This window comes from Ambystoma mexicanum, chromosome 13 (genome assembly GCF_040938575.1).
Source record: "Ambystoma mexicanum isolate Mex_15411 chromosome 13, UKY_AmexF1_1, whole genome shotgun sequence".
Taxonomy (NCBI): domain Eukaryota; kingdom Metazoa; phylum Chordata; class Amphibia; order Caudata; family Ambystomatidae; genus Ambystoma; species Ambystoma mexicanum.
In genome coordinates, this window is record NC_090938.1 from 25,609,791 (window position 1) to 25,631,150 (window position 21,360).

At 51.7% G+C, this 21,360-nt stretch overlaps 1 protein-coding gene across 1 annotated transcript in view; it reads left to right on the forward strand.

Moving 5' to 3' along the window:
- The window catches only part of LOC138520761 (acidic mammalian chitinase-like), a 35,559-nt gene extending 15,490 nt beyond the window's left edge, over positions 1–20,069 (forward strand). Inside the window, exons 4-11 of the mRNA XM_069633049.1 lie at positions 2,330–2,386; positions 2,753–2,918; positions 4,857–4,981; positions 10,319–10,442; positions 10,978–11,163; positions 11,264–11,380; positions 17,231–17,369; positions 19,748–20,069. Of these exons, the coding sequence (XP_069489150.1) occupies positions 2,330–2,386; positions 2,753–2,918; positions 4,857–4,981; positions 10,319–10,442; positions 10,978–11,163; positions 11,264–11,380; positions 17,231–17,369; positions 19,748–19,980 (1,147 nt within the window). The 3' untranslated portion in view covers positions 19,981–20,069. The remainder of the gene's footprint in view (positions 1–2,329; positions 2,387–2,752; positions 2,919–4,856; positions 4,982–10,318; positions 10,443–10,977; positions 11,164–11,263; positions 11,381–17,230; positions 17,370–19,747) is intronic.
- Positions 20,070–21,360: the final 1,291 nt, after the last annotated feature.

The window sequence follows — 21,360 nt, forward strand, 5'->3', positions numbered from 1 at the left end:
GTCCAGCTAGCTGCTAGAAGATAGGCAGACAGACAGGAAGCACTCAGTAGCTGGGGCATTGCCCCTATTCAAGTCCAGCTAGCTGCTATAGTCAGGCAGACACCCACACACAGGAAGCACTCACTAGCTGGAGCGTTGCCCCCATGCAAGCCCAGCTAGCTGCTAGAAGACAGGCAGACACACACAGGAAGAACTTGCTAGCTGCGGCGTTGCCCCCATTCAAGTCCAGCTAGCTGCTAGTAGACAGACAGACACACACAGGAAGAACTCGCTAGCTGCGGCGTTGCCCCCATTCAAGTCCAGCTAGCTGCTAGTAGACAGACAGGCACACACAGGAAGAAGTCACTAGCTGCGGCGTTGCCCCATTCAAGTCCAGCTAGCTGCTATTAGACAGGCAGACAGACAGGAAGCACTCACTAGCTGCAGCGTTGCCCTCATTCCAGTCCAGCTAGCTGCTAGTAGAAACACAGACAGACAGGAAGCACTCACTAGCTGGGGCGTTGCCCCATTTCAGTCCAGCTAGCTGCTAGTAGACAGGCAGACAGACACAGGAAGCACTCACTAGCTGGGGCGTTGCCCCCATTCCAGTCCAGCTAGCTGCTAGTAGAAACACAGACAGACAGGAAGCACTCACTAGCTAGGGCGTTGCCCCCATTCCAGTCCAGATAGATGCTAGCAGACAGGCAGACAGACCGGAAGCACTCACTAGCTGTGGCGTTGCCCCCATTGATGTCCAGCTACCTGCTAGTAGACAGGCGCACACACACACACACACACACACACCCACTAGCTGTGGCGTTGCTCCCATTCAAGCCCAGCTAGCTGCTAGTAGACAGGCAGACAGACAGGAAGCACTCACTAGCTGGGGCACTGCCCCCATTCCAGTCCAGCTAGCTGCTAGAAGACAGGCAGACAGACACAGGAAGCACTCACTAGCTGGTGCGTTGCCCCCATTCCAGCCCAGCTAGCTGCTAGTAGACAGGCAGACAGACACAGGAAGCACCCAATAGCTGGTGCGTTGCCCCCATTCAAGTCCAGCTAGCTGCTAGTAGACAGGCAGACACACACAGGAAGCACTCACTAGCTGGAGCACTGCCCCCATGCAAGCCCAGCTAGCTGCTAGTAGACAGGCAGACAGACAGGAAGCACTCAGTAGCTGGAGCGCTGCCCCCATTCCAGTCCAGCTAGCTGCTAGTAGACAGGCAGACAGACAGGAATCACTCACTAGCTGGAGCGCTGCCCCCATGCAAGCCCAGCTAGCTGCTAGTAGACAGGCAGACAGACAGGAAGCACTCAGTAGCTGGAGCGCTGCCCCCATGCAAGTCCAGCTAGCTGCTAGTAGACAGGCAGACAGACAGGAAGCACTCAGTAGCTGGAGCGCTGCCCCCATTCCAGTCCAGCTAGCTGCTAGTAGAAACACAGACAGACAGGAAGCACTCACTAGCTGGGGCGTTGCCCCCATGCAAGCCCAGCTAGCTGCTAGTAGACAGGCAGACACACACAGGAAGCACTCAGTAGCTGGAGCGCTGCCCCCATGCAAGTCCAGCTAGCTGCTAGTAGACAGGCAGACAGACAGGAAGCACTCAGTAGCTGGAGCGCTGCCCCCATTCCAGTCCAGCTAGCTGCTAGTAGAAACACAGACAGACAGGAAGCACTCACTAGCTGGGGCGTTGCCCCCATGAAAGCCCAGCTAGCTGCTAGTAGACAGGCAGACACAGGAAGCGGACAGGCTGCAGCATAGTTCTGCTGGTGGCATGGCGCGTACGTTAGCTTCGCTGTAGACAAGGCATTATTGCATAGCCCACACAGATTATCCAGTCGGTTACTTTACAAAAAATGCAACACACGCACACACACGTGTTCTCCCATCCTCCGGCTCTGCCGTTCCTGCCTCACCTGGGGAAATTATAAAAAGTTTAGCCAACAACACCTACACAGGAGGGAAGGTGCTGAACTCTCACCCGAGGGACGGGGCACCTGGGAAACACAAATAAATCCTTGTTTGAGGTCTTGGGTCTCAGAGGTCTCTTTCCTACCTCTAGAGAGGTAGTCGGGAACCTTCCACTCCTTCACTACAACTCCCACCAGCCCTAGACTTCATCGTCAATGGTGATGGATCATGGGTGTCGTAGTCCAAAACATCTAGCTAGCCAAAGGTTGCAGCCCCCTGGAGACCCCTGCTCTGGAGCATTTCTGAGGGCACCGGGCTCTTTAGCCTGGGAAGCAGCTACAGCTGCGCGCCCCTTGTGATGGAAGGTGGACTGGTGTGATTGGCAGGTGCCCGTCACTGGCTCTACTGTAAACAATCCATGTGTTTTCTGATCCACAGTAACTCCAAGCTGGTGAACCTGCTGGCCATCGGGGGATGGAACTTCGGCACAGCCAGGTAGGAACTGCACACCGACTGACGGCCCCGCCTCTAAATACGTCCCCGACATCGGGGGTCTGGGGATTTATAGGATAACTCAGCAGGCTGCTTTATCCAGAGGGGGCTGCTGAGGTTGCGGGAGGGTGCGGTGCTGTGGCCTCCCTGTGCCCTCATGGAAGCTGAGTGTCTTAAGCCCCCACGCCCCTTCATGGACCCGGCTTGAAAGATAGGCTTCTAAGTTCTGGGTGACCAAGATCACACGCCTTGTGTTCTGAAAAATGTGCAGCCAACATGAAGACGGGGCTTTTAGAAATTGTTTATGCTTAGAAAAAAAATGCAACCAGGCAGCACTGCAAGACAAACTGCACGTGTGTTCCTTGGCAGGTTCACTGCCATGGTCGCCACTGCCCAGAACCGGAAGATCTTCATCGACTCGGTCATCGACTGGCTGAGACTGTACGGCTTCGATGGCATCGATCTGGACTTCGAGTACCCGGGGTCCCGAGGAAGCCCCCCGGAGGACAAGCAACGTTTCACCATCTTATGCCAGGTAACAGCCGAGCTGCGCGTCACGGCTCCTCTGCTTGCAATTCTGTGATCGCCTGCACAGCCCTTTCTCGTAAAGCTTCACTATAGAGACGTTAATTGCGGTCCATTATCAGCGGTCCATTATCAGCGGTGCGTCTCCATAAATAGTCTGGCTTCATGACCGGCCTTCAATGCCAGCGTCTGCCGGCAGAGGGCGCTAGAGTCTTATAATGTTATCCTTAGTCTGCCATGATCCTCAGCCCACGTGTACACACAGCACCTGGTGTAATGTATGTGGGACCCTGCACCAGTCACCCAGTACCTGTGCCCCCAGGAGCTATTCACAGCCCCAGGCAGCAGGGGCACTCTAGGAGGGGTTGGCATGAAGAGGCCACATGTTCGCCACATTGTGCCCGCGTGGCAGTGAGAGCATTCTGCATGACTCCCACAGGTTCAGGCCATCTTGGGCCACCTGTGGAGCATCAGTAGTGCCAGCCTGTGCGGCGTACTGTGCACCCTCTCACCTTTCACCGGGCATCAGGCACTGCCCCAGTCCTCACAGGGCACCAGGCACTGCCCCCGTCCTCGCAGGGCACCAGGCATTGCCCCCGTCCTCGCAGGGCACCAGGCACTGCCCCAGTCCTCGCAGGGCACCAGGCACTGCCCCCGTCCTCGCAGGGCACCAGGCACTGCCCCAGTCCTCGCAGGGCACCAGGCACTGCCCCAGTCCTCGCAGGGCACCAGGCACTGCCCCCTTCCTCGCAGGGCACCAGGCACTGCCCCCGTCCTCGCAGGGCACCAGGCACTGCCCCCGTCCTCGCAGGGCACCAGGCACTGCCCCCTTCCTCGCAGGGCACCAGGCACTGCCCCCGTCCTCGCAGGGCACCAGGCACTGCCCCCGTCCTCGCAGGGCACCAGGGGCCACATTCTTGAAAAGTAAGGGAAATTCAAAAGGCCTGATTCATGGAATTTTTTGCACTGCTGACAGTGACTTTGCAGTGTCGACACAAACCCTGATTCATGGAAGTGTATTTTTGCAGTGCAAGGTCAGTGCAAGTGGTCATTTTTGCAGTACAACATTAGGATAGAAGGCAGCACAGAGGCAACTCTGAGATGCCCTAGGCAGCTCCACAGCGGGTCCACTTTTAGGCTTTTTGAACAGAGAATGCAGCCCCCATGCTTCCCAGAGAATGCAGTGCCAAAGCTCTCAAAAAGTGCAGTCCCAATGCTCCCAGGCACTGCAGTCCCAATGCTCCTCAGAGAGTGCAGTCCTAAGGCCTCCCAGAGAGTGTAGTCCTAATGCTTCCCAGAGAGTGCAGTCCCCATGCTTCCCAAAGAGTGCAGTCCCAATGCTCCCCAGAGAGTGCAGTCCCAATGCTCCCCAGAGAGTGCAGTGCCAAAGCTCTCAAAGAGTGCAGTCCCAATGCTCCCAGGCAATGCAGTCCCAATGCTCCCCAGAGAGTGCAGTCCTAAGGCTCCCCAGAGAGTGCAGTCCCCATGCTTCCCAGAGAGTGCAGTCCCCATGCTTCCCAAAGAGTGCAGTCCCAATGCTCCCCAGAGAGTGCAGTCCCAATGCTCCCCAGAGAGTGCAGTCCCAATGCTCTCCATAAAGTGCAGTCCAAATGCTCCCTAGAGAGTGCATTCCCCATGCTCCTCAGAGAGTACAGTCCCCATGCTCCTTAGAGAGCACAGCCGCAATGTTCCCCAGAGAGCGCAGTCCCAATGCTCCCCAGAGAGCACAGTCCCAATGCTTCCCAGAGTGCGCAGTCCTAATGCTTCCCAGAGTGCAGTCCCAATGCTCTCCATGAAGTGCAGCCCCAATGCACCCCAGAGACTGTGGACAAGGCAGAAGGTAGGAGGCGTAGCTCTGAATGCTCAGTGCATCTCCGGGTCTGCTCCTGTGCACATCTTTAGGCTCGGGGCCTGTGCCTTCCTCACACTGTGGTCTCTTTGCTCCTAGGAAATCCTGTCCGCCTTCGAGGCGGAAGCTGCAGCGACAGGAAGGCCGCGCCTGCTGGTCACTGCCGCCGTGTCCGCTGGCAAAGGAACCATTGACGCTGGATATGAAATCGCTGCAGTAGGAAAGTAAGTCCAGACATTTGGCTGATACCAACCAACCTTGGGATGGTCGATTAATAACAGAAGGGTCGATTCTTCTGATGTGTTTCTGCTCTTTGTTTTATTTCTCAGTTTTCACTTAGCACCCACTCGCACACCCCAGCTATTTCCAATGGTAGGACAGGATGTATTACAGGGAAATAAATAGACTTCATGATTTACCACTAATTACTATAGGTAAGTAGAGGAGGACAGTCAGCCACAGCACGGCATACGACCTCACTCTGTCCCTTCGCCTCACAGCTCTGTGATGTCCTGGCAATGGATCCGTCCTCTCTGGCATTTGGGGGCTCATCCTGGATGCAAGTCTAATGCTTCCCTGAGAGTTCAGTCCCCATGCTTCCCAGAGAGTGCAGTCCCCATGCTTTGCAGAGTACAGTCCCCATGCTTCCCAAAGAGTGCAGTCCCCATGCTTCCCAGAGAGTGCAGTCCCCATGCTCCCCAGAGAGTGCAGTCCCAATAAGCGAGAAGCAGAGGGCGAGGCAGCCCTGAATGCAGGAATAATAAGGGAGTAGCAGAGGCTCAGGTGGCCCTAAATGCAGGAATAATAAGGGCGTGGCAGAGGCTGAGGCGGCCCTGAATACAGGAAGAAGGGAGTAGCATAGGCTGTGGCGACCCCGAATACAGGAAAAATAAGGGAGTAGCATAGTTTGACGCGGCTCTGAATACAGGAATAATAAGGGAGTAGCAGAGGCTGAGGCGGCCATGAATACAGGAATATTAAGGGAGTAGCAGAGGCTGAGGCGGCCCTGAATACAGAAATAAGGGAGTAGCAGAGGCTGAGGCGGCCATGAATACAGGAATAACAAGGGAGTAGCAGAGGCTGAGGCACCCTGAATACAGGAATAATAAAGGAGTAGCAGAGACTTAGGCGGCCCTGAACGCAGGAATAATAAGGGAGTAGCAGAGCCTGAGGCGGCCCTGAATACAGGAATAATAAGGGAGTAGCAGAGGCTGAGGCGGCCCTGAATACAGGAATAAGGGAGTAGCAGAGACTGAGGCAGCTCTGAATACAGGAAAAAGGGAGTAACAGAGACAGCCCTGAATAGAGGAAGAAGGGAGTAGCATAGGCTGAGGCGGCCCTGAATACAGGAAGAAGGGAGTAGCAGAGGCTGAGGCAGCCCTGAATGCAGGAATAATAAGGGACTAGCATAGGCTGAGGCGGCCCTGAATACAGGAATAATAAGGGAGTAGCAGAGGATGAGGCGGCCCTGAATACAGAAATAATAAGGGAGTAGCAGAGGCTGAGACAGCCCTGACTACAGGAATAAGGGAGTAGCAGAGGCGGCCCTGAATACAGGAAGAAGGAAGTAGCATAGGCTGAGGCGGCCCTGAATACAGGAATAATAAGGGAGTAGCAGAGGATGAGGTGGCCCTGAATACAGGAATAATAAGGGAGTAGCAGAGGCTGAGGCGGCCCTGAATACAGGAATAATAAGGGAGTAGCAGAGACTGAGGCGTCCCTGAATGCAGGAATAATAAGGGAGTAGCAGAGGCTGAGGCGGCCCTGAATACAGGAATAATAAGGGAGTAGCAGAGGCTGAGGCGGCCCTGAATACAGGAATCATAAGGGAGTAGCAGATGCTGAGGTGGCCCTGAATACAGGAATAATAAGGGAGTAGCAAAGGCTTAGGCGGCCCTGAATACAGGAATAATAAGGGAGTAGCAGAGGCTGAGGCGGTCCTGAATACAGGAAGAAGGGAGTAGCAGAGGCTGAGGTGGCCCTGAATACAGGAATAATAAGGGAGTGGCAGAGGCGGCCATGAATACAGGAATATTAAGGGAGTAGCAGAGGCTGAGGGGGCCCTGAATACAGGAATAATAAGGGAGTAGCAGAGACTGAGGCGTCCCTGAATGCAGGAATAATAAGGGAGTAGTAGAGGCCGAGGCGGCCCTGAATACAGGAATAATAAGGGAGTAGCAGAGGCCGAGGCGGCCCTGTATGCAGGAATAATAAGGGAGTAGCAGAGACTGAGGCGTCCCTGAATGCAGGAATAATAAGGGAGTAGTAGAGGCCGAGGCGGCCCTGAATGCAGGAATAATAAGGGAGTAGCATAGGCTGAGGTGGCCCTGAATGCAGGAATAATAAGGGAGTAGTAGAGGCCGAGGCGGCCCTGAATACAGGAATAATAAGGGAGTAGCAGAGACTGAGGCGTCCCTGAATGCAGGAATAATAAGGGAGTAGTAGAGGCCGAGGCGGCCCTGAATACAGGAATAATAAGGGAGTAGCAGAGGCCGAGGCGGCCCTGAATGCAGGAATAATAAGGGAGTAGCAGAGACTGAGGCGTCCCTGAATGCAGGAATAATAAGGGAGTAGTAGAGGCCGAGGTGGCCCTGAATGCAGGAATAATAAGGGAGTAGTAGAGGCCGAGGCGGCCCTGAATGCAGGAATAATAAGGGAGTAGTAGAGGCCGAGGTGGCCCTGAATGCAGGAATAATAAGGGAGTAGTAGAGGCCGAGGTGGCCCTGAATGCAGGAATAATAAGGGAGTAGTAGAGGCCGAGGCGGCCCTGAATGCAGGAATAATAAGGGAGTAGCAGAGGCCGAGGTGGCCCTGAATGCAGGAATAATAAGGGAGTAGCAGAGACTGAGGTGTCCCTGAATGCAGGAATAATAAGGGAGTAGTAGAGGCCGAGGCGGCCCTGAATACAGGAATAATAAGGGAGTAGTAGAGGCCGAGGCGGCCCTGAATACAGGAATAATAAGGGAGTAGCAGAGGATGAGGTGGCCCTGAATACAGGAATAATAAGGGAGTAGCAGAGGCTGAGGCGGCCCTGAATACAGGAATAATAAGGGAGTAGCAGAGACTGAGGCGTCCCTGAATGCAGGAATAATAAGGGAGTAGCAGAGGCTGAGGGGGCCCTGAATACAGGAATAATAAGGGAGTAGCAGAGACTGAGGCGTCCCTGAATGCAGGAATAATAAGGGAGTAGTAGAGGCCGAGGCGGCCCTGAATACAGGAATAATAAGGGAGTAGCATAGGCCGAGGCGGCCCTGAATGCAGGAATAATAAGGGAGTAGCAGAGACTGAGGCGTCCCTGAATGCAGGAATAATAAGGGAGTAGTAGAGGCCGAGGCGGCCCTGAATGCAGGAATAATAAGGGAGTAGCATAGGCTGAGGTGGCCCTGAATGCAGGAATAATAAGGGAGTAGTAGAGGCCGAGGCGGCCCTGAATACAGGAATAATAAGGGAGTAGCAGAGACTGAGGCGTCCCTGAATGCAGGAATAATAAGGGAGTAGTAGAGGCCGAGGCGGCCCTGAATACAGGAATAATAAGGGAGTAGCAGAGGCCGAGGCGGCCCTGAATGCAGGAATAATAAGGGAGTAGCAGAGACTGAGGCGTCCCTGAATGCAGGAATAATAAGGGAGTAGTAGAGGCCGAGGTGGCCCTGAATGCAGGAATAATAAGGGAGTAGTAGAGGCCGAGGCGGCCCTGAATGCAGGAATAATAAGGGAGTAGTAGAGGCCGAGGTGGCCCTGAATGCAGGAATAATAAGGGAGTAGTAGAGGCCGAGGTGGCCCTGAATGCAGGAATAATAAGGGAGTAGTAGAGGCCGAGGCGGCCCTGAATGCAGGAATAATAAGGGAGTAGCAGAGGCTGAGGTGGCCCTGAATGCAGGAATAATAAGGGAGTAGCAGAGACTGAGGTGTCCCTGAATGCAGGAATAATAAGGGAGTAGTAGAGGCCGAGGCGGCCCTGAATACAGGAATAATAAGGGAGTAGTAGAGGCCGAGGCGGCCCTGAATGCAGGAATAATAAGGGAGTAGCAGAGGCTGAGGCGTCCCTGAATGCAGGAATAATAAGGGAGTAGCATAGGCTGAGGTGGCCCTGAATGCAGGAATAATAAGGGAGTAGCATAGGCTGAGGCGGCCCTGAATACAGGAATAATAAGGGAGTAGCATAGGCTGAGGCGGCCCTGAATGCAGGAATAATAAGGGAGTAGCAGAGGCTGAGGCGTCCCTGAATGCAGGAATAATAAGGGATTAGCAGAGACTGAGGCGTCCCTGAATGCAGGAATAATAAGGGAGTAGCAGAGGCTGAGGCGGCCCTGAATGCAGGAATAATAAGGGAGTAGCATAGGCTGAGGCGTCCCTGAATGCAGGAATAATAAGGGAGTAGCATAGGCTGAGGCGTCCCTGAATGCAGGAATAATAAGGGAGTAGCTGAGGCTGAGGCGTCCCTGAATGCAGGAATAATAAGGGAGTAGCAGAGACTGAGGCGTCCCTGAATGCAGGAATAATAAGGGAGTAGCAGAGGCCGAGGCGGCCCTGAATGCAGGAATAATAAGGGAGTAGTAGAGGCCGAGGCGGCCCTGAATGCAGGAATAATAAGGGAGTAGCAGAGACTGAGGCGTCCCTGAATGCAGGAATAATAAGGGAGTAGTAGAGGCCGAGGTGGCCCTGAATGCAGGAATAATAAGGGAGTAGCAGAGGCTGAGGTGGCCCTGAATGCAGATGAGGGTCAGCCAGTCAGACTAACTCTGGATGTTAGTGAGAGGCAATAAAGAGAGCAACCAGGACACCAGCCGTCACTTGCTCCCTATGACCTCTGGCTCTCAGCACTTATGGTAGATTTACGCCGTTCTGAATACCCCGACCAGGGGCCCCCAGGCCTTAGCAAATGGGAATGACTGACTCTTGAACTGTCCTTTCACATGGATTCATACGTGCAAATGCTCTGTTTAAAGTTACTCAGCGCGTGTTTGCATTTACACATTGCTTCTACCTGTACACTGTGGAGGAGCGCTTTCTTTAAATATTGGGCAGCCTACATTAGTGCTACAGGTAAAGTGAGTCTTGTGAAGTCGTGCTGTAGTGTGACCTGTAGTTTAATATGTAGTGTGGATGGCCTTTCTTTGTAACGGGGAACCGCATGAGTTGGGCAGTGTTTACACCCCAGTGTTGTGATTTGTTGACTGCTTTTGTGCTGTTTTCAAGTGTATCGAGTAACGTTGGCATTGGCATGTCCAAAGTTTACAGTGGAATCACGTCTCCCGTAAACCTCCTTTCTGTGGAGGGGAAAACAGCCTGCAGTCCACCAGAGAGTGCATGTCTGGGGTCCACCTAACCTTTGGCTCTCCAGATGTTTTGGACTGCAACTCCCATCAGCATGGTAGATGATGGGGGGATCATGTGAGTCATGGCCACAAACATCTGGAGAACTGCAGGCTGCATACTGCTGACCTAACCAGTGCCATGACACCATGACCAGGGGGAACCCTGAAGGGCATGGCCGTCCATGCTTGGCTCTCCACCGGCAGTACCGACATCTCATGGGTCTGTGTCTATTTCCCTTCCTGTAGATCTCTAGATTTCATCAGCGTGATGACGTACGACTTCCACGGTGGCTGGGACCAAGTCACAGGGCACAACAGCCCCCTTCACGTAGGCTCCACAGACAAGGGGGACTTTGTTTACTTCAATACGGTAAGCTCCCGCTTCATGACAGTGGCTTTTGGGGGCGAGCATCCTTTGAGGTTCTAACCTGTACGGGTGACTTTTCCATGATTCTTGTGGCAGAGGACTGTATCTTGCATGTTGTGTTCTGTGCCCTCCAGCATAACAGAGGTTTGTGGCCCCAGTTAGAGTCACACCTGCTGTTTAATGGGCAGAATCTGGTGTTATGAATGGGACTGGTGACTTACATGTCCAGTGAGTGTTATGGGTGTCAGCCCCTTGTCCCCTAGGATATGTGGTCACCTCCAGTGACCTGTTCTTTGGGTCTTCTGATGACCGCCTGGGATCTGTATGCTCTTGGGTCGAATTAGCTATTCTGTTTCTTGTTTTCACTTCTGGTTACCTTGGGCCCCAAAGTCTAATGTTGAGCTGTAACTTGGGTTCTGTTTTTACTTGTCCTACAGGGGCCATGCAGACTCATCCCGTTCCCTGTGCCTTGTGGTCACCATTAGTAGCAATCTTTGCCCTCAGTGCTGTGACTCGTCTTCTGTTTCTCCCTCTGCAGGAGTACGCCATGAAATACTGGCGGGACAATGGCGTCCCGGCCGAGAAGCTGATCATGGGGTTCGCCACATACGGCCGTACATTCAGGCTCGTCACTCCGGGCAACTGCAATGTTGGCGTTCCAGCAGCTGGGGCAGGGTCCGCCGGGACATACACCCGTGAAGCTGGCTTCTGGGCCTACTACGAGGTAATCATGGAATGCCAGATGATCTGGGATGGCTAGAACGCTTATCTTTAGGGGGTTCATTGGTGGTATACAATGTCCGCTAACGAGGCCGCTCCGGCAGATTTGCACTTTCTTACCAGGGGCAGAGGTCAAATTTATCGAGGATCAGAAGGTGCCATACGCCTGTAAAGGCAACGAATGGATTGGATACGACAATGTGCAGAGTTTCGGGCATAAGGTAAGTGCGGCACGTCAGTGTCCTGGGAATGGAATGAAGTGGAGGGCACCACAGTACCCTCAATACTGGATATTCACCTTCCACATAGTCCTCAATGGAGGGTACATTTGAGGGTTTTCCATGAACCAGGTGATTGATAAGGCACGAATAGCAAGCCAGCTTACAGGGTGGCCCACATGCACAGCTATCAGTTGCCCGTGGGTAACGGGTAGCTTCTTTGGAATTGAGGACAAACTCTGACTGATTGAATGAGTCTTTGGCTTTTGGACTCTACGATTGGCTGCGCACATTAGTGTGATTGACTGATTGGTTTTCGGATGTACACAACGCAAGCACAGGCGGTGCTAGGGACGAAGCATGACCGAAGTGCTAGAAGAGGCACCGTAAATAGGGAGTATCGGTGACCTTGTGCTTCTTCTCTATTCTTTTCTGGTTCTTAGTTTGATTTCACGTGGTTACTCATAAATAGGAACCTCTGGCTGGCAGGTGATTTGGATGCGGTCAGCTGTGGTGGGTTAATAAGTCGCCAGCAGACTGGTGTAAAAGTGAATCCGATATTGAATTTAACTGCAGTTAGAATAGAATTGGTTTATAGAGAATGGTTTGATGCGTAGGCAGTTATGGGTGTGAGGAACCTGAGGGCGTCCTCACTTCTTTCCCCAGGATGTCCTCCTCTCAGGTGGCTAGGGAAAGGCCATCACTCTTGGATCTTGACCCAGGGGGTGGATATGTGATGGAGGGCTACCTGGGTGGAGGCGACCTGGGGAGAAGCGATGGGAGGCCCAAAGATAAGACACAGTATTTCCCTTTTCTCTTCCATGATATCCCTTCCATCCTTCAAGCCTTCATAGGTTTTTGTGAACTCTTTCACAGGGACTCCCCTAATGTATCTCCATAATGTCACCAATATGGTACTGAGATGAGGAAGAGGACCACAAGAGCAAGGCAGGACTACCACTTTGCTGGTGAGCGATCTAGTCCTTTTTGTAGTACAAACAAAGGCAGGAGCTTTAGAAGTGGGAGGCCTGCCATAAATGGAGCCATCTGTGGAAGCAAGGTCATCTGGGGGAGCACCGGCAGCTGCGTGCAGGGAGACCTCGCTGTGGAGGCAGCGCGGCAGTAGAGGAGTGCTGGAGGCCCGTCAAGCAGTGCAGAATGCATGCAGCAGGAAGCTGGAGGTTGCTGGCAAACCGTGGGAAGGAGGCCGGCTGGACCGAAGGAAGCAGCCCTACATAGTCTGCTTTGCAGGGGCAGCATTGCTGGGTGTGCATGAGCCACAAGAGGACTGCTGGGAGAAGACACGAGCGACCGCACGGAGAACCAAGAACCGTGGCGGCCGAAGGACTCGCAAGGAGACATAAGACCGACCATTGAGTGGAACCATAGAGGGGGAACACCGGACTGGCAGGCGGTGATGCTGAAAAGAACGAAAGCAAGTTAAAGTGTATTTTGAATACTGAACTAAATGAAAGCAGGTTAAGGGGCATTATGAATACTGATAGAATTGAAAGCAAGGTATTTTGATACAGAACAAATTGAAAGCAAGTTGGAAATATTTGGGAATATTGGAAAGAGTAAAAAGACTCAACTTTATTGAAAGGAAAGTTTGAAACCACGTGGAAATAATTAATTGCATTAACTGAAACAAGTGCTAGCAAAGCCAAGAGAGCGCAAGGAGTGGAACGCAGGATATAAGAAATCCGATACTGGTGCAAAGAAGTATATAAACAAGCATGGCAGGAGACAAGGAAAATAAGGTGGTGTATAAGTGCAAGGTGGTTGTCCAAGTCACCATACCGTGTCAGCTGAGTGTGACGGATACGACTGAGGCAAACCTCACTGCTGAGGAGAAGCTGTGGACTGGTGTCAAAGGAAAAGCAGTCAAGGAAGGGTACCAGTTGCGTGACGTGTTAGGAGTGGACCGTGTGGTCTGATAACTGCGCCTAGACTGGATGCCCCTGAATGGAAAAGCCACTGAAAACACCTATAAAGAAGCTGGTGTTTATTTATTGTGCATTTGTAAGGTGCTATACTTCAAGAAAGTGTGTTTCAAAGTGCCCAGAGGGGAGGGAAAAGAACAAGACAATGAATGAAATAATGATGAGCAAAAGGCAGAGGAGGTCCTACTAGGCCTTGTGAACATTCGGAACGTACAAGTGCAGAGAGAGAGAAGGGGCGGGGGTAAGTGCTAGAGGTTCCACAGAGGGGGAAGTGCCAGAGAGCCAGTTGCAGGGCAGCTGGTAAGTGCAGGCAGTTACCACTTGGACATTCAGAGTGTGCAAGTGCAGAGAGAGGGGGGGCAAGGGAGGTGGGTAAGTGCTAGAGGTTCCACAGAGGGAGGGGGGAAGTGCCAGAGAGCCAGTTGCAGGGCAGCTGGTAAGTGCAGGCAGTTACCACTTGGACATTCAGAGTGTGCAAGTGCAGAGAGAGAGAAGGGACAGGGGCGGGGGTAAGTGCTAGAGGCTCCACAGAGGGGGAAGTGCCAGAGAGCCAGTTGCAGGGCAGCTGGTAAGTGCAGGCAGTTACCACTTGGACATTCAGAGTGTGCAAGTGCAGAGAGAGGGGGGGCAAGGGAGGTGGGTAAGTGCTAGAGGTTCCACAGAGGGAGGGGGGAAGTGCCAGAGAGCCAGTTGCAGGGCAGCTGGTAAGTGCAGGCAGTTACCACTTGGACATTCAGAGTGTGCAAGTGCAGAGAGAGGGGGGGCAAGGGAGGTGGGTAAGTGCTAGAGGTTCCACAGAGGGAGGGGGGAAGTGCCAGAGAGCCAGTTGCAGGGCAGCTGGTAAGTGCAGGCAGTTACCACTTGGACATTCAGAGTGTGCAAGTGCAGAGAGAGAGAAGGGACAGGGGCGGGGGTAAGTGCTAGAGGCTCCACAGAGGGGGAAGTGCCAGAGAGCCAGTTGCAGGGCAGCTGGTAAGTGCAGGCAGTTACCACTTGGACATTCAGAGTGTGCAAGTGCAGAGAGAGGGGGGGCAAGGGAGGTGGGTAAGTGCTAGAGGTTCCACAGAGGGAGGGGGAAGTGCCAGAGAGCCAGTTGCAGGGCAGCTGGTAAGTGCAGGCAGTTACCACTTGGACATTCAGAGTGTGCAAGTGCAGAGAGAGAGAAGGGACAGGGGCGGGGGTAAGTGCTAGAGGTTCCACAGAGGGAGGGGGGAAGTGCCAGAGAGCCAGTTGCAGGGCAGCTGGTAAGTGCAGGCAGTTACCACTTGGACATTCAGAGTGTGCAAGTGCAGAGAGAGGGGGGCAAGGGAGGTGGGTAGGTGCTAGAGGTTCCACAGAGGGAGGGGGGAAGTGCCAGAGAGCCAGTTGCAGGGCAGCTGGTAAGTGCAGGCAGTTACCACTTGGACATTCAGAGTGTGCAAGTGCAGAGAGAGGGGGGGCAAGGGAGGTGGGTAAGTGCTAGAGGTTCCACAGAGGGAGGGGGGGAAGTGCCAGAGAGCCAGTTGCAGGGCAGCTGGTAAGTGCAGGCAGTTACCACTTGGACATTCAGAGTGTGCAAGTGCAGAGAGAGAGAAGGGACAGGGGCGGGGGTAAGTGCTAGAGGTTCCACAGAGGGAGGGGGGAAGTGCCAGAGAGCCAGTTGCAGGGCAGCTGGTAAGTGCAGGCAGTTACCACTTGGACATTCAGAGTGTGCAAGTGCAGAGAGAGGGGGGCAAGGGAGGTGGGTAGGTGCTAGAGGCTCCACAGAGGGGGAAGTGCCAGAGAGCCAGTTGCAGGGCAGCTGGTAAGTGCAGGCAGTTACCACTTGGACATTCAGAGTGTGCAAGTGCAGAGAGAGGGGGGGCAAGGGAGGTGGGTAAGTGCTAGAGGTTCCACAGAGGGAGGGGGGAAGTGCCAGAGAGCCAGTTGCAGGGCAGCTGGTAAGTGCAGGCAGTTACCACTTGGACATTCAGAGTGTGCAAGTGCAGAGAGAGGGGGGGCAAGGGAGGTGGGTAAGTGCTAGAGGTTCCACAGAGGGAGGGGGGAAGTGCCAGAGAGCCAGTTGCATGGCAGCTGGCAAGTGCAGGCAGTTACCACTTGGACATTCAGAGTGTGCAAGTGCAGAGAGAGGGGGGGCAAGGGAGGTGGGTAGGTGCTAGAGGTTCCACAGAGGGAGGGGGGAAGTGCCAGAGAGCCAGTTGCAGGGCAGCTGGTAAGTGCAGGCAGTTACCACTTGGACATTCAGAGTGTGAAAGTGCAGAGAGAGGGGGGGCAAGGGAGGTGGGTAAGTGCTAGAGGTTCCACAGAGGGAGGGGGGAAGTGCCAGAGAGCCAGTTGCAGGGCAGCTGGTAAGTGCAGACAGTTACCACTTGGTAGGAGAGTGGTCACCTGCAAATTCAACAAGTGCAGGCCTGTGAGACGATACAGGTCAGTGGGTGCCCAAAGGCAAGTGCAGGGGGAGGGCAGAGGCTGCAGGCGATTGGACGGAAGGCCAGGACCTTGGAGGACAAATAAGGGCCCAGGCCACCAATCTCAGGGATTGTGGGGATTAGCACGGGAGGGGGAGGGGGAAGGAGGAGAAGAGGAAAGTCTTGAGGAGCTTGCGGAATTTGAGAAGATCCGGCTCACACAGAGAGGAGGAGGGGAGGCTGTTGCGGAGGTGGGAGCCAGCTCGGAAAGAGTTTGCCCATCTGCTCACTGCTTAGAGTATCACTTGACAAGCAGAGAGTTGGAGCCGGAGGAATCAGCGAGATCTAGAGGGAGAGTATTTGGCGAGAGCAAGTTGTAGATGCCGTGGTCCCCAGAGAGCCTTATGGATGATGCTGAGGGAGCCAGTGGAGAGATTGTAGGTTGTGCTAAGACTGCGTTGTGATACGTCAAGTACTGTGTTGACAGCTGGAACCTTTGAACTCTTGGGGGAAGAAACCCGTGTTGTTTCTGTTTAAAAGCTGGAAGATATGAACTTGAGGAAGGGAACCCCTGTATTTGATTAACTATTTTGAACTTTGGGGAGGGGGGGCTGAGTACAAGCTAGAGAGCTAGAAGAAGCGCTGAACTTTACTTTGAACACTGTTCCTTTTTGATGCTGATATCTCTAGACATTGGGCCTGATCACGACTTTGGCGGTAACGCCGGCGGTATTACTGCCGGCGGTATTAGCCCTACCGCCAAACTCCCCGGCGCTAATAGTGCCGGATCATGAGTTCTGTGGTAATGTAATTCCCCATTGAGCCCATTCGGGAATGCCCAATTCCCCATTGGGCTCAATGGGGAAAATTTGCGCTCTTACTGCCGGCGGATTTCCCGCCGGCGGTAATAGCGTGAATTTTGGGCGATTTCCCCCCAGCCAAGAGCTGGGGCGAAATCCGCCGAAATCCTGATTTGGTGGACCCTTATATCCGGCGGTAACAGCGCGACCGCCGGATTTAAGGGTTACCGCCAAAGTCGTGATGAGGCCCATTGTATGCAGATAGATGTGAGGGCAAGTATTGGTTTTGGACACTGACAGCTGTTTTAAGTTTGGACTTCCTGACGCAGACTAGCCTTAGTTTTCTTTAGGTAGGGAAATCTCACCTTAGCAGAGGGCAAGTTAGACCCTCATCCACCCTGCCTGTTGTCTGTGTCTGACTCCCGATGCCTTCACAGGGTGCTAGGTGCGTTGGATAATGGATACAGCTAAGACTGGTTGGTAAGTTGGGTACACCGTGCTATGATGGGGCGCTGTCTTCACATGCATCAGGTACAGGTGCACCAGAACGCCATTCGAATGACTGTGCCATGATTTGATTCTGAGTTTAGGGCGTTCAGAGTAATAGGGAAATGACACAATTTCTGATGGGCGAAAATAAATGTTACATGTTAGGCCAGTCCATGTTGAAACCTCATCACTTCTTTCCAGTATCTAAGAGACTTGGTTTGGGTGCAATTTTAGGTTGACTTCTTGAAGGCAAATGGCTTTGGCGGAGCCATGGTTTGGGCCATCGACCTGGATGATTTTAGAGGGACATTCTGCAATGAAGGCCCATACCCGCTCATCAGCAACCTGAAGCAACTCCTCGGACTGAACACAGGTACTGGTACAGGAAAGCTTCTATACAATGTACAAAGTCCAGGACTCGACCAATCACAGATGCTTGACATGGCTGATAAAATATCTGAGCGGCGTCAGCGCATGCTGCAGACATCTCTATGAAAGACATAGGTTTGCATCTTGGCAGGGCACACTAAGCGCATAGTTCTATGGGAGGGCAAACCTGGGTATGTCGAGCTGACCATTATTCAAAGGGGTGGGCAAGCCCAAGTATTTATTGAGCAGGGGTGGAGTTAGGGGGCTAGGCAAAAAAAACTGCCTGGTTACTGTCACGTATGGACACAATCGCTACTACAAATTAGAGACTTTCCATGTTGATTTCAATTAAAATAAAATTGGAAAAATAGTTACTAAAGTATCTATAGCTAGGATGTGGTTTAGGGACTGCATTTTGCTTGTTTAAGAAAGAAAAAGCAATACATATATTTGTGGCCATGCGTTATTTTGGATATTGGTGATGAATTTCACTTAAAACAGAGGACTCAACATCTTTAAATCTGCTGGAGTACTCTGTTTTCAATATATAGTGATGGTTGAACACTATTTTCCACATCATGGCTTGATGGCAATTATACTGATGACTCACTTTGTGACCCTTTTGCAACAGAACAAATCACAGAGCTCTTTGGATTAGCCACTTCCCCATTAGGACTTTAGTACTTAAGTTGTTTTACTTACGGTCTTGTTGGTCACTGAGTCAGATCAGATTATGTTTTTATCCACTCAAACAAATTGAGCCCATATATAGCTCTTCATGCCCGAGGCCGGGTATCGAACCAGTGAGTGCTGCTCAGCGTTATCTTGCTTTCAAGACAAGCACATTGCCACTGAGCTATCCTCCAGGCCCATGTAGCTCCAAAAAGATTGAAAATGTATATAAGAAAACGCACCAGACAGCATAACAGTGAAAAACTCTGCCAAAGAACCTTTTTTTCAATGGTCTTCATTTTTCTCCTGAAACAATTAATTGAGTTCATATTTTAGATTATTCTCGTTAGCAACGATTTACTATAGGATGTGATTTGAGCCAATTATTATTTAGACAATACACATATGTCTTACTTACAATAAATAGCCCCTATTTACTTCTAACAGTCAATTTAGTTTATGATGTACAATATATTTAAATGGTCAATATCAATGTTCTATTAGATCGCTCCAGAGTTACACCTATCTGGGGATTATGCTTCCCTGCAGCAAAAGTAGAACTAACAAAGACACAGCAGTCAATTTATCAGGTCTGTGGATCTTAGAGAAAGATAATATTTTGATAATAATATATAGGTTGCAATTATGCAGAAATGTAACCACCTGTCCCCATTTTCTAGAATTTTGCACAGAAATATTGAATCGGTGCCGCAATTTAAAAATGGTGTCTGGAATTTAAAATGTAACTTACTCGTATTATCTTTTTGCTACAGACAGGGGGATTTAGCTTTCAAGTAGGAACAGAAATTCCATATGGATCATTCATTATCTGTTCTTGAATAGCAACCAGACCAGAATGTTCATTTCTGTCATGGGTACCTCATTTCATTGTATGCACAAACAGCTCAGAATTCAGAACTTCTAAATTCTCTGCAGTTGGATTCATTTTAATATCCTAAAACGATGTGTAAGCACAATTTAGAAAACGTTTAGGGTGCTTACTGGCTACAGATAACCATGACCATGCAGTGAAAAGCCCCATGCAGAGGAGTCCTCTGAAAATTAGCTTACATCTTTAGGAGTGTCTTTACAATGCTCAAGTGCTTGGTCAACCATTTTGAAAAATTACTGCGCGAGAAGCTGCAGAAAAAAAACATTTAAAGGTGAATATTTTAACATTGAAACTAAATGCCTGCATTTCTATGCAGAAAGATAAAAGAGGGACCTTGCTTCAGTGAACCCGTTTTTTTATCCAATGTTCCCAAAAAAAGATCCTGCTTATAACACTCTTACTATAAATAAAGAGCTTGAAACCCTTTACTGGCCATGATAGTTTACAACTGATGCAGTGGGGCCTTTCTCCACACTAGGCCAAACCCTATGCAACCCACCATTAAACTTTAAACTGGCTGCAGGGCAATATCGAGATTAAGTGCCAGTGCCTCATTTTAAGGAAGTGCCGTTACAGCTGCCGCGATCACACCTGAGCGCTTTCAAAGTGCTGTATTAACCTCACTCATTTTTGAAGAAATTGAATAACCCCCCCCCCCCAGCTGAGGTCGCCTGGGCATTTTTGTTTATGGGGTGCCCCCTTAAGTGGAATTAGAACCAAAGGTTGGCATTCCAATAGTTCCCAACCCAACCATACAAGCACATGTTCTCAACCGTTTTTCTATGTGTTGTGACACATTCATGATCTCTCTCTTTCAGGAGAATGCGTTCCACCACCGACAACTTTGCCCCCACCCACGACAACCGGTTCAGGTGGTGGCGATGGAGGAGGCGGTGATGGCGGGTTCTGCACTGGCAAAGTGGATGGCGTCTATGCTGACCCAGAGAACAGCAACATGTTCTACGAATGCTTTGGTGGGAGAACCTTCCAGAAGCAGTGCGCCGCTGGCCTGGTCTTCGATGCGAGCTGCAGCTGCTGCAACTGGCCGTGACCGGCAACTTCCCTTTATGTTCATGGCTCTGTGATAGTGCAAACACCAAAAGAGCCAGTGCACAACACAATAAACAAGAGTCCTGTGTAGCCCTGTGCAGTGCCTGTTTATTGTACGGAAGTGCCTGTTGCTGTTAGTGTTGCTCCTGGCTGGGTCCTGTGGGAAGTATGCAGACACACAGACCCAAGAGATGTGTTCCTAACTTACCCTCGACCCTCTTTTACTGCTGCTCCCATTCTCCAGGCGCTTCACTGTTCAGTGTACAGCCGGACTTCCCACCCGAACTATCATCCATGTTTGTCTGACTCACTTCTCCGTTTTCTATTTCTACTTGAACCCACAATTCTCTTTCTCTTCATCTACTGTCAGATGTCACTGATATTTACTCAATCAACAGACACTCGTTTCGGTTCTTTCTGTGCACATTTGTTTAGGGTGGTCTCAGGCACTGAGCCAATATACAGAAACAGCTCGCAACCCCTTTCCTGCTTTCAACCTACTTTCTGTTTCCTTCCCCCCATATCAAAAGGGGGTTAACTGCAGAGGCTTCTGACTCCTATCTGTTGGGACTAGGATTTGGGGTCTGTAGGCTTGTTCTTTGAGTCTGCGTGATCTTGGCTGTTTACATAAAGCACAAGTCTCCTTCAGGTGTTTGAGAAAAGAGCGAAAGCTTCTATTAACTAAAGATTACATGGAACAGAAGCCCTGGATCCCTCCTCCACAGGCTTCCTCGAAACAAACTCCCTAGGACAAACACGAATGCTCCTGAGAAGCCCCAAAAGTAAGTCCTTCTAATTCTGGGGTCCAGCCCTTGGGAATATCGCAGTTAATCTCACTCTGTGGGTGGGTTAAGTGGCTCCACACGTCCTTCTTGACTTCTGGCTTCTTAGAGTTGGTTCAAGCTCCTTCGTGGCTTCTCGATAACCCCTTCCACCTGGGGTCTCAGAGGCTGGATGTGCCCACACTTTAGTCCTGGGCGCACCTGAGGAAGGAGTTAGGGAGGGAGGGAGGGAGGGGTGACTGCCGCCAAGGAGCCATGGGCGGCGCCACGCAAGCTGGTCTACAGGGTGGCGGGTGTGGGAATGCACTTCCAGCCCACTGTCCAGCACCCCACCTTTTTCCATATACTCGTTGAGCCGGGACGATGGTCTTCCTAAGGGGGACAAGGATACCTCCCTTACTTCCTTTCCCCCTACTCTCCTGACTCCTTGGCCGCGCACCATGGGCTCGTACTTCCTCACCTCGCCCACTCGCTCCTCTCCGGAGTATAGCGTGCCCAATGTCCGTGTGTCTCTTTCCTGAGCCTGTGCTGGCTGCCTCTTGACCTCCTCTCTCTCCCTCAGTCACCCTCAACCTCTTTCACTTTACATTCCTTTTCTT